This window comes from Solanum stenotomum, chromosome 8, assembly GCF_019186545.1.
Source record: "Solanum stenotomum isolate F172 chromosome 8, ASM1918654v1, whole genome shotgun sequence".
Lineage (NCBI taxonomy): Eukaryota > Viridiplantae > Streptophyta > Magnoliopsida > Solanales > Solanaceae > Solanum > Solanum stenotomum.
Genome location: NC_064289.1, coordinates 24,952,909 through 24,964,852, shown reverse-complemented (window position 1 = coordinate 24,964,852; position 11,944 = coordinate 24,952,909). Strand labels below are relative to the sequence as shown.

The 11,944-nt window shown below is 32.2% G+C and overlaps 1 protein-coding gene across 1 annotated transcript; it reads right to left on the bottom strand.

Moving 5' to 3' along the window:
- Positions 1–1,746: 1,746 nt before the first annotated feature.
- On the bottom strand, positions 1,747–5,992 carry LOC125873409 (probable LRR receptor-like serine/threonine-protein kinase IRK). Its single transcript, XM_049554345.1, has 2 exons — positions 4,024–5,992; positions 1,747–3,480 (listed from the first exon to the last, which is right to left on the bottom strand). Exons 1-2 carry the CDS (start codon positions 5,490–5,492, stop codon positions 2,034–2,036), a joined length of 2,916 nt encoding a protein of 971 aa, XP_049410302.1. The 5' UTR covers positions 5,493–5,992; the 3' UTR covers positions 1,747–2,033.
- Positions 5,993–11,944: the final 5,952 nt, after the last annotated feature.

The following is an 11,944-nucleotide window of genomic DNA, read 5'->3' as shown; positions in this document are numbered from 1 at the left end:
TTATTTAATTAAATTTGAATTCATGCTAAGAAGTCTCACATCTGGAATAGAACGTTCCTTAACAAAAGCTACTATGTACTTGAGACATTGGGTTAAAGATGAACGAGTACTTATCAGTGGCGAAGCCACCTTATAGGGGTTCATCGTAACCCCTTCGGTGGAAAATTATACTCCCTCCGTCCACAATTGTTTGTCAGGGTAATGTCATGCACACCCCTCAAGGAAAATTTAATACAAGGTGTAATTTGACTAATATAACCCTACTATACCAAGAATACCAAAAGTCCACATAACTTTTCAATTGAACTACACTATCATTAAGGGCAGAATTGGAAAAAAGTGACTAATTATTTCTTGATTGTTTAAATTGACAATAAATCTTGGACATCTATTTTTAGTATACCTGCCAAATAATTGTGGACGGAGGAAGTAATATTTATATATGATTAATTTTTTAGGTATATATATATATAGTAATTGCCAAATCCCTTCCAGCTATTTTGTACGTAATCTTCAGATTTTGAACCCCACTTCACCACTGGTACTTACCACTCTACCACACGTAATTTCTTCAAGAAATTCGTTTTCTAAAAAGAAAATTTTTTTAAAATGTTAGATGTTGGACCTTGGGGCTTGTAGGTTCTAGGAGAAGGAACCATTTGTCTAGCTTTAATTTCTAGAAGGCTTCTTTAAGATTCTTTATCAGTGAGTAATTTATATACTATTGGAATCAGAAGCTTAATTGTAAGAAGCATGTGCTACTTCATGATGATGAAAACGCCAAATAAATTAGGTTTTCTTGGGCCCAACAAACTTACTGCACGCCAGAGTTGCAACAATATTACTAGTAGTTTTAAGACAACTCAAATTAGTTTTCTAAATCACATGGCTTTCGAATTTTAGTGACATTATCTCAACTACTCAATAAACAACCACCATTCTACTTTCTAATTTCTTGCTACTCAGATTTTTGTTATAAAATCTAGTAGCACATGCTAACCTGTCTATTTATGTATATATATATATATAGTTGATGCTGAATTCTTTTACCGAAAATTCTGATTTCGCTAATAACTTGATATATAATTGAGATGCGCACCACCAGACCCGACCCTGTTATTAGCAAGAGAGTGCTTGATCCTGCTTTTTGTTTGACGATAAAAAGAAAGATAATATCTTAAAGGAGTAAAATTCCAAGTGATATAAAGACATTGAACAAGGACGAAAGCCATGTGAGTTTCAGCGGCTAGTAGAAAGAGTAGATAAAAACAAAAGACTAAAATATGTGTATTTAAATAACATCAAGTTAGTAGTAGAACCTAAAGACAAGACAATTGTATCTGAATAAAAATAGACAGCACTCTATGCACCATTTTCTCTATCCTTTTATTTATTTTTTTGTCTAAATTTTCTGCAACAATATTCTAATCATCATCACTGAGATTATTTGCTTTATAAGTAGTGGGAGATAAGAATCTTTAAGGCCCTCACCCTATCAAGTATCAACACCCTTTTTGACTTAACAATATATTAAGTTTATTTTGTCATGTACTTCAGAAAACAAAAAACACTGACCAAACATGGATTGCCAATTCCTTTTGTTTTTCTTTTTTGTAACAATAATTGAAAACACAACCTGGATATTAAGCTGCAGAGTACTTTTGCTGCTTTGACAAGTCATATTCCAGTCAGACAGACATATAATAGTGCTTGTTTGATCATTTTGTCATGAAATATACTTATTGGCACATCCATTATCAACATTTGGACCTTCCTTCATTTGAACAACAAACACAAGGGGTTACTGGAATTACATGTTAGAATCGATTGTTACATAAAAGAACCGTGAAAAAAGGATCCTCACATACTAAAACCCGGTGAAAAGGAATCCGGTAACCTGGAACAACAGAGAACCAATAACATAATTAAAAAAATTGAAACTTTAAATGACCATAATATGAATAGATCAAGCGGATTCTTCTTCTCCGGGACTAATAGCATATGTTAAAATTTTCCATCAGTTTAGTGGGATATCATACTAGTTCCTCCTGGCCTTCTGAAGGACATCTGATCATTTCCAATATGTTAACCACTTCTGCCATATCAGGCCTGTTTGAAGGGACTTGTGATGTGCAGATTAAACCCAACTTCATCACAGGAATTGCTTCCTCTGCTGGAAATTTTCCATGCAGCCTCTTGTCAACACACTCTTCCACCTTGCCTTCTTCCAATGCGCCCCGTACCATGTCACACAATACAATAACATCATCCTCCATGTACTCAACCGGTTTCTTTCCAGTGACTATCTCCAGAACAAGAACTCCAAACCCATACACATCGCACTTATCAGTTATCTTCACAGTCTTGCATGCGAATTCAGGTGCCATGTAACCGAGTGCACTTTGAATTTTGCTGCTCAAAACATATCGATCTAACATCGGTAACAGCCTTGCTAACCCATAATCTGCAACTTTAGGATCACCAGAGCTGTCAATCAAAATATTGCTGGACTTGAGGTTATAGTGAATTATGTTCATTTGATGTAAGTTAGCCATGCCTTTTGCTGTTCCAAGAATAACGTTGAACCGCTCATTCCATGAGAGCATGTTTTTACTAGAACCTTCATGGATATGATCATACAAATTTCCACCAGTTATGAATTCATATATAAGTAGCTGTAGTGACGGAGTCCAATAATAACCTTGAAGAGCCACAACATTAGGGTGATGAACTTTTCCCAATTTCTTAACCTCCTTTTCAAAGTCTACCTGAGACTTAACAAGACCTGAGACAGTAAGCTTCTTAATGGCCACAGGCATCCCATCTCCGAGGACTGTGCGATAAACGGCTCCAAAACCACCACGTCCGAGCTCACAATCCTTGTTAAGCAGAGCATGTGACCCTGTGCTGAAGTCAAGTTCGCCTGAAAACATGACAAGCTTACCAGAATTTGCATCTGTACTGTGTGAGGGGCTATAGTCATCTCCACCAGAAAATGTAAGGGCAGCAGCAGAGTGAGATGTTGCAGACCGTACGCGAAGATTTAGCACAGTAATGGCAATAACACCAACAACAATAATAGCAGCTGCACTAATGGCAATGAGGGCAGAGATGCTTAGGATTTTCTTTTCGTGGCCCACAGTCAGAGGGATAGTACCAGGAATAGATTCTGTGGAGTTGGGATTCAGAACAATCGGCTTGGGAAGGACAGTTGGACAAGACCTATTAGCAGCAGCTCCACAAAGAGATGGATTGGCTGACACTGAATAGGGAGAAATAGTGTTAAAAAAACCACCAGAAGGCAGTTCGCCCTTTAACTGGTTGTGTGAGATGTTGAACAACTCAAGGCGACCAAGATTTACCAGCTGCTTTGGTAAGATTCCGGTTAATTTGTTGAAGGAAAGGTCAACATTTTGTAGGTTAGATAGTTTAGCAAGGGTTGCAGGTACAGGGCCAGTTAAACCATTATGTGACAGAGACCTGCCAAGTTGATGGAAACAAAACCAATTAACCAAGCTTTGAGGAAAGCTGATATTCAAAGACTACTTCATAAATAAATTTACAGGCTACGTCACATAAAAACATCGAAAACCAGGTAATGTGATGTTGTTACATTATACTTATGTAAAATATTAAGTATAGGAAATTGCCTTATCTAGAAAAAAAAAAGGATTTTATCTAAAATTATACACTAGAAGCTACTTGATTAACTCAATATGGGAAACTCTAAATGATTGCTAGAAGCTTAGAACTAACAAATTAGTAGAACATGATAAAGAATCTCTAATATAAGGATTCTTGCTTGATTTAGTCACTAGAATTTTGACAATCCAAAACAACGTTGTCTGAGAGGAAACTGCGAAAAAGAATGCAAATGCTAGTTCCTTAATTATCAAACTATATATCAATCAGGTTCTTCTGTACAATAACTTACCACTACATTGTCCTTATGAAAACCTCCAAGCAGAGAGATTATCTCAAATGAAAGATATAAATGAACGATAAAGAGAAACAAGAACTTACAAGGACAAAAGAGCAGAACAGTTTCCAATAGAAGTAGGAATTTCTCCTGTCAAGGCATTCTTCTCCAGTTTCAGTTCCCTGAGAGCATAGGCTCCTCCAAGCTCCAGAGGGATACTACCATTTAACTGATTCTCGCTTAAGTCAAGAACATCCAGTGACTTTAGATGGCCAACAGTCTCAGGGATGTTCCCTACAAGTGAATTTCTAGATAAATTCAACGACTGCAAGCTGTTAAAATCACCAATAGCAAATGGAATTTCACCAGCTAACTCATTGCAAGAGATATCGAGAACTAGAAGCTTTTGTCGAGAGTTTTCCAGTGAAGAAGCAATAGCATTCTTCAAGCCCCTACTTAATTTATTCTCAGAAAACAAAACATGTCGCAATCCTAATTTGAATACCCAAGGAGGAAGATCACCCGTCAATGAGTTGTGACTAACATCCAGTGTCATAAGATTAACACAACTGCTCATGGACTTGGGCAAGTCCCCAGAAATAGCATTTCGCGACACGTTCAGTAATTTCAGTGATTGAAGCTTCCCAACTGAATTCGAGAACTGACCAGAGAAGTTGTTCCCAGAAAGATCAAGCATCTCAAGGCTTTTCATTTCTCCAATCCATTCAGGTACACTACCAACTAATGCATTGTGTTTCATAATCAACTCATTGCACAAACTAAGCATCTGCATTGTTTTAGGAAGTTCTCCAGAGAAAGAATTTTCACTCAAATCAATTGACCTCAACAGCAAACAACTTCCAATTCCATCAGGAACTTCACCTTTGAGATGATTTTTCCTCAAATTTATGGCTCTCAAATTATACATACCTTCAATACCTACTGGTATTTCACCATCCAGCAAATTATCTGACAGATCAAGTGACCTTAGCCCATTCAAAGACCAAATTCCAGAAGGTAACAATCCTGAAAACTGATTTGAGGACAAGTTTAAAGACCCCAATGCCACACATGAGTTCAAACTTTCTGGAACTTTCCCTGAAAACTTATTCTTGGCCAAAGAAATTGATCTCAATGGCCCACATTGTTCAAAAAAATCACCCGGAATCGTCCCAAATAAGTTGTTCTCACTCAAGTCTAGAATCCTCAGATAAGCAAGTTGAACAACGCTGCTACTTATACTCCCTGTAAAATTATTCTTCGCAAGCGAAAGCTTTCGAAGAAACTGCAACCTCATAAGACCTCTACTAATCTTACCTGAAAGCCCAAACCCATCAAGAACAATCTGAGAGACCCTATTGGATCTGGGGTTGCAATGGATACCATTCCAGCCGCAGGGGCTATCATCTTCTTCATTCCAAGACACCAACTTCCCTTGTGGATCTTGAACATCAGCCTTGAATACCATTAACCCCAGTATATCATCATTAAAAGATAAGTTCAAGGCTTTAACAAAAATAGGAGATACTAAAATACAAAATATTACTATACCAAAAACCTTCCTCATTTCCATTCTCCCAGCTCAATAATCACAAAGCAATATATAAGTTACTCATAATCCCATCAGCAACCCCAAATGGGTATACATAATTATATACAAGAACAAGCAAAAGATACAATCTTTAGCACAAGAAGAACGTAACCGCCAAAAAAATGGGTAAGAATTATTTAAAAAAAACACCCAGTTCTTAAAAAACCCTAGAAATCCGGAAAGAGTGAATTTTTAATGAAACAAAGTGGAGAAGAAGAAAATGTAGATGAATGAGTGGAAGAAACAGTTGAATTTTGGCAGCAGAAAAAGGGAAATCTGAAGGGAAGAAGAAGGAGACAATGAGAGTGAATTTGGGGTTTCGCCGGAAAATGGAAAGCGCCGGTGAAAAGTTGAAGGTTGTTGATGAGGTAGGGAGGAATAAGCCGGAGAAAGTAGATAAAAGTAAAGTGTTACCGGGGACGGCGGGTCAGTGGGAGCATTTATTAACGTTCTCTTTATCTTTCTCTCTCACAGTTACAGAGTGTTTTAATTAACGGGAAAAAGAAAGGAAAAAGGGAGTGGGTGAGTGCTTTTATTAATGATGACACGTGGCATTGTATGCTCGGTTATGGAGAGTGTGATGTGGCAAACACGTAAGTCAATGTCAGAATAGAAGTAAATGGACTGAAGGAAACAAAGGGAGTTAATTAATTTTGGAGTAAGGGATATTAATTAACAAACTCCACCTGATGGTAAATCAAAGACACTTCATAAGCTAGTGCTACTCACTATTTTTCAAATATTTGTACTTATTAATTGAGCATTAAAAATATATATTTTCCCCGAGTATATATTACTTGACTCAAATTCACATGACATATTTTTAAAGAAATTTTTGAGGTTGACTATTGCTCCCTTTTATTGATATTATTATTATTATAGGTATATTATTATTATATACTGTTATCATTCTATTTGTGTATATGTTACGAAAACGATAAAAAAATGTTCTTAAACTATGTGAAATGAATAAAAATACTCTTTATTTATAATTTAACTCAAAAATATCTTTATCGTCAATACTTTGGTTCAAAAATTTATTTGCAATCAATATTCTGGTTCAAAAATGCCCCTATAATTACTAAATAAGTCAAAAATGTCATTTTCCAAATAAATATATTAATTATTTTTTTCCTTTTAAACACATATTCTTCCTAATTAAAATATTATTAAGGAACCCTATTCTTGTTTTATTTCTTTTAAAATCACTTTAACAAATAAAAATATAGGAAATAATATTGTTTTCCCTTCTTAATCGTATTTTATCAATTAAAATAGAATAACTTACCCTTTCGATAGATAATATATGTCATATATATAAGATCATAGTATATTCATCATTAATTTTTATTTATATAACGATAAAAATAATTATAATAAAATAATAATGTTTTAACTTTTTTTTTTTTAATTGAAGTAGGATAAGAGTTTGCTAATTTTAAAAAATATTATTAGAAAAAATTGTGTTAAAAAGAAAATAAATAATATATATATATATATATATATATGCATTTTGATCCATTAAATAACAATAGGGGTATGTTTGGATCCAAGTATTGATGACAAAGGCATTTTTGGACCAAACCATAAACGGAGGGTATTTTCTGATTATGATAATAAAAAATGCAAAGTAATTAAAAACTTCATTAAATAAAGGATAAATATGAAAAAAGCCTTAATAATTTATTTAATATGAACTAATTAAAGAGAGTACTATTTTCTGTTGTTATTTAATATTAAGGATACGTATAAGAAAAAAGTAAAAAAATAATAATTTACTAACATAAACGAGTAAAATGAAATAGTTATTTTTAACATAAAAGTCAAGGAAAATGGAACGAATGGAATATCTTCCTAAAATCAAAAGATAACACTTTAAACAATTAAACTAGTGAAAGTATCTTTACTACTTTAACCTTCTTTTTATTAAAAAAAAATTAATAAAAGTTGGAAAATGAAATTACAAATTCGAAATTCAACTCTCATGAATAAGATACAAATTCAGATTGCTACTAAAATTATATTACAAGTCTTATGAGGTGGGACAAAAAAAAATTTATTAGTGGTTTGAAGACAAACTTTGTTTCCATCATTATAACTTGAAACAAAAGTATCCTCTGTTTTTCTCATTTTTTGTCACGATGTCATGCGTTTCCAAATGTGCATGATCAATTCATGTTTTAAATAAAACACAATCAATATTGACTTATAATTTGGATTAATAAATAATATTTTTTGTATTTGTGCTTTCTATTATACAGTTAGAGGTGGGCGCTGAGCCGCTGAAGTGTTAAAGATTAGGGGTGTGGTATGGTACGATATGATATGTATAAATTTTGATATCGTAATTTTGATATTTGGTTTTTAAAATATTATATTTTATTACCATACTAATTTAAATCAGTATGGTTTGGTATATTAAAGTTCGGTTTTGATATTCTACGATATGTTAAATCAATACTTATAATTTGTTCAACTCCGACTAATACATACTCGTTTAATAGAGTATTATGACTTCGGCAATTAAAAAGAAATCTCAATTGTATCATACAAATCCAATACACATATAGAAAAATATATGCAAAATAAAGTACAAACAACTCCTTTGTTAATCAATTATAATTCAAATACATTTCAATCAAAATAGAGTAGCTAAAGTTTATACTAATACTAGGTTGCATATTTGTTAGTATTTTAATAATATATATTTGTTATTTATGTAACTTTATACTTCGGTATGGTATTCAGTATTTCGGTATGTTACTTCTAAATACCAAATACCATACCGAATATTAAAAAAAAAATGTATACCATATACCACATCAAATATCATAATACCAAAACCACGATATTAAAATTTTTTGTATAGTATGGTAAATCAATATATACCATATCATGCCCACCCCTAGTTAAGGTAGGACATGAAAAAATTTAATTTGGATTTTCAATTTTTTGAAATCAAAAAATTACAATGCAAATGCAATTTCAATAAGTTTGATTGGATCAGTATTTTTTTAATTTAATTTTGAATTAAATAATTTGGCTATTTTGAATTTCAATTTTCAGCTTGTAATTAAGTTGAGTTGTTTCTTCTTACAAAAATAAACCTTCAGATAAAATACTTGTGTCTAAATACCTTAATAATCCCTCAATTCCATCATGAATCATGATCATCTAAGTAAAATGTTAATGCAAGTAATAAAACTATTATATCCTAGCAAAGGAACCATTAAAAAGTACTTCAATTAAAAAATTAACAAGTGTAAACATAGTAAAATTAAATATCTCATAATACTAATAATTCATATTCACTCAAACACTACTCAATTATTAGACTATTTGTGAGACTTAAACAACAATTAATATGCATATTTTTATCATAATTATTATTGTCACTAATAGAACACGTGGGATAATCACTCAAGAATTAGTCGTGCATTTTATTATTTTGCGTGTTTTTTTTATCCAGACAATGGAAAAAAAAATATATAGATATATAAAATGCATAAAAACAATCCAGTACTAGAGCCCCTAGCTACAAATAAGTCAATTATCTATATCCGTAGGAATTGAAGTCCCCTTATAAGATGAAGGTGGCAAAACAACACTCATCTTGGAGCTAAGAAACTAAAATATGGCAATAGCTAAATGTTTGGTGAGAATGTCAACAGGTTGGTCTTTTACTTGCAATCACGAAGAGAACCATCTCAACAAAAAATAGTAAAGACTTGTAGAGCGAGACCACTAAACATGAAAATAAGAAAATGACTATCAATAGTATGCTCCAACAATCGTTGTGGCATCTTAGAACAAGGAGCTAGAACATGTATGCAAATTAGTGGTATTCATCATCATAGGTGTGTAAATTGGTTTGCATTTTTGCATTTTCGTCTTGAATAATGGATAGCATGTTCTGAATTTATTGTTACTATGAGAGGGACATACTAGTAGTCGTACAACACACTTTAACATCTAGAAAAAAACTTAATGAAACTAAATCTCGAGTGAAAAAAAATTCAGCTCTTAGCTTTGATATCACTTTTATCAAGAAAGTTTGAGTGGATGTTAGTGAATAATATATTGTTGTAAATATAGATGAGAAAATATGTAAGAACGCCCACACCATTATACACAAATAATGAGGTGTCAATTTTGAAGACAAAAACAACAACAATAAGAAATTGACGTAGTATATATACCATGCTCGATCACTTTAATATATATATATATATATATGTCATGCTCTAGGCGTCTGTTTGAGACAATAAATTTATTTATGTAGTCTACAAACATGGTAAGTATATGTGGGATGAGCAAAACCAACATAATGGTATATAAACGTACTCTATTGGAGGTGGACTTGTAAAAAGATATTTTGTACATCTAATTATTGCAAAATCCATTGCTTTGAGACTGCACCACATCCCAAATGGTGGATAATTTTACCACTAGACTGAATGTTTCAATATAGTCATGTCCTTCGAGTTGGTGAAATCTTTTGGCAACTAGACATTCCTTGTACCACTCAAGGTTATCAAAAAATTTCGTTTAATTTGAAATACCCATTTTTTTTTACCGAAAACATTAATAAAAGGCTCGAACCAGACAAAAGACCAAGTCATGTTGCATAAAAAGGTATTCATCTTAAAGGTTATTGCATCACACCAAACTTTATGTTTATTGATTTTAGTGAATCTAATAAGTTCGATGAACGGTTTAGTTTGAAAATAAACAGATGTAATACTAGTTGGGTGCAATGAATGAGACATACGATGAACAATTTTGTGATGAGTATGTTAAGAATGAGATGGGAGGACCAAGCGATGTAGGAGTGTCACGATCCAGGGGTACATCCTAGAAGTAACATGGTGTACTTGACCTCGAAGGGGTTTCATACAAGCCCTTAGCATATCATAACATAAGATAATAGAAAAGTACGGAAATTTTAAAAACTTTATCCATACAATCGAAGTCTTTTATAAAAGCAAGCGGAAGTCTTACTACACTTTGTCTCAAACCATCTAATACAATACTTTGAATAACTCTTGGGTCACATCCCATACAATAGTCTCAAAACATGAAAATAAAAGACATAAAGGAAATAATGGTTTTGTCCTCGAAGCTATGAGGAACCACCAAATCTTCAACTCCTTGCACCTTAGAAACCTATCCTCAAGAGTATAACTCAAATCTCTGATTCCTACATTTGATGAGAATGTAGGCAAACACTACTAAAAAATTGCTAAAAAACGACGGAAGAAAAAGCGACGGACTAAGAGATGCCATCCGTCGTTTTTTAATTAAAATAATTATTTTAAAAATTATTTTACAAAAAGCGACGGACTGCATCTCTTAGTCCGTCACTTTTTATTAAAAATAATTATTTATAAATTAAACAATAACCACGCTGTCCGTCGTTTTAATTTATTTTATTTTATTAATTAGTTTTTTAAAAAAGTGATGGACGGCATCTCTTAGTCCGTCGCTTTTTGGTCAAAATATCTAGTCAAACATTTTTAAAAAGCGACGGATAGCGTCTCTTAGTCCGTCGTTTTTTAATTAATTTTTTTTTAAAATTTTTGTTAAAAGCGACGGACGACATCTCTTAGTCCGTCACTTTTTTTTTGCGTATTTTTGCTAATTAATTATTTTATATAGATAGTGATGCAGTCCACCGTTTTTTATTAAAAATAATTATTTATTATTTTAAAAAAAGTCAAGCCGTCCATCGCTTTTTATTAATTTTAATTGTTTAATTATTTTTTAAATTAGCGACGGACAACATCTTTATGTCCGTCGCTTCTAGGTCAAAATATCTGGTCAAATATTTTAAGAAAGCGACGGACAATGTCTCTTAGTCTGTCGCTTTTTGGTCAAAATGTTGGCCAAACATTTTTTAAAAAAAAGCGACGGACATAGAGAAGTTGTCCGTCGCTTTTTTAAAAATATTTGCACTAGCAAACACGATTTCCCCATTTCTCCATATAAAAAAAATAAAAAATTGAGAAATATTTTTATTTAATTTTATTTAATCGTCTTCCGGAGAATGGTTTTGTGTAAAAATAAAAAACAAAAAAAAAATTATAATACCGACTTTCAGATGTTGGTAGAATTAAATAGTATGTAATAAATTAATATTTTCAATTAACTTTAAATAAATCGTCCTCCGAATGACGTTTTTATATAAGTTAAAAAATAATTTAATATAAAATACCGACCTCCCGATGTCAATATTATTTAATTAACATGATTACTTTTTATTTATCTTAAAATTTAATGTGATACCGACCTCATGAGGTCGGTATTTTTTATTATATCTAATTACTTTTAATAAAAGCGACATCCGGAGGTCGGTATGTTTAAAATATTTTTATTAATCATAATTTTGCTATTGTGCATAATATTAAAATTTCATTTTACACCTACGATTAATT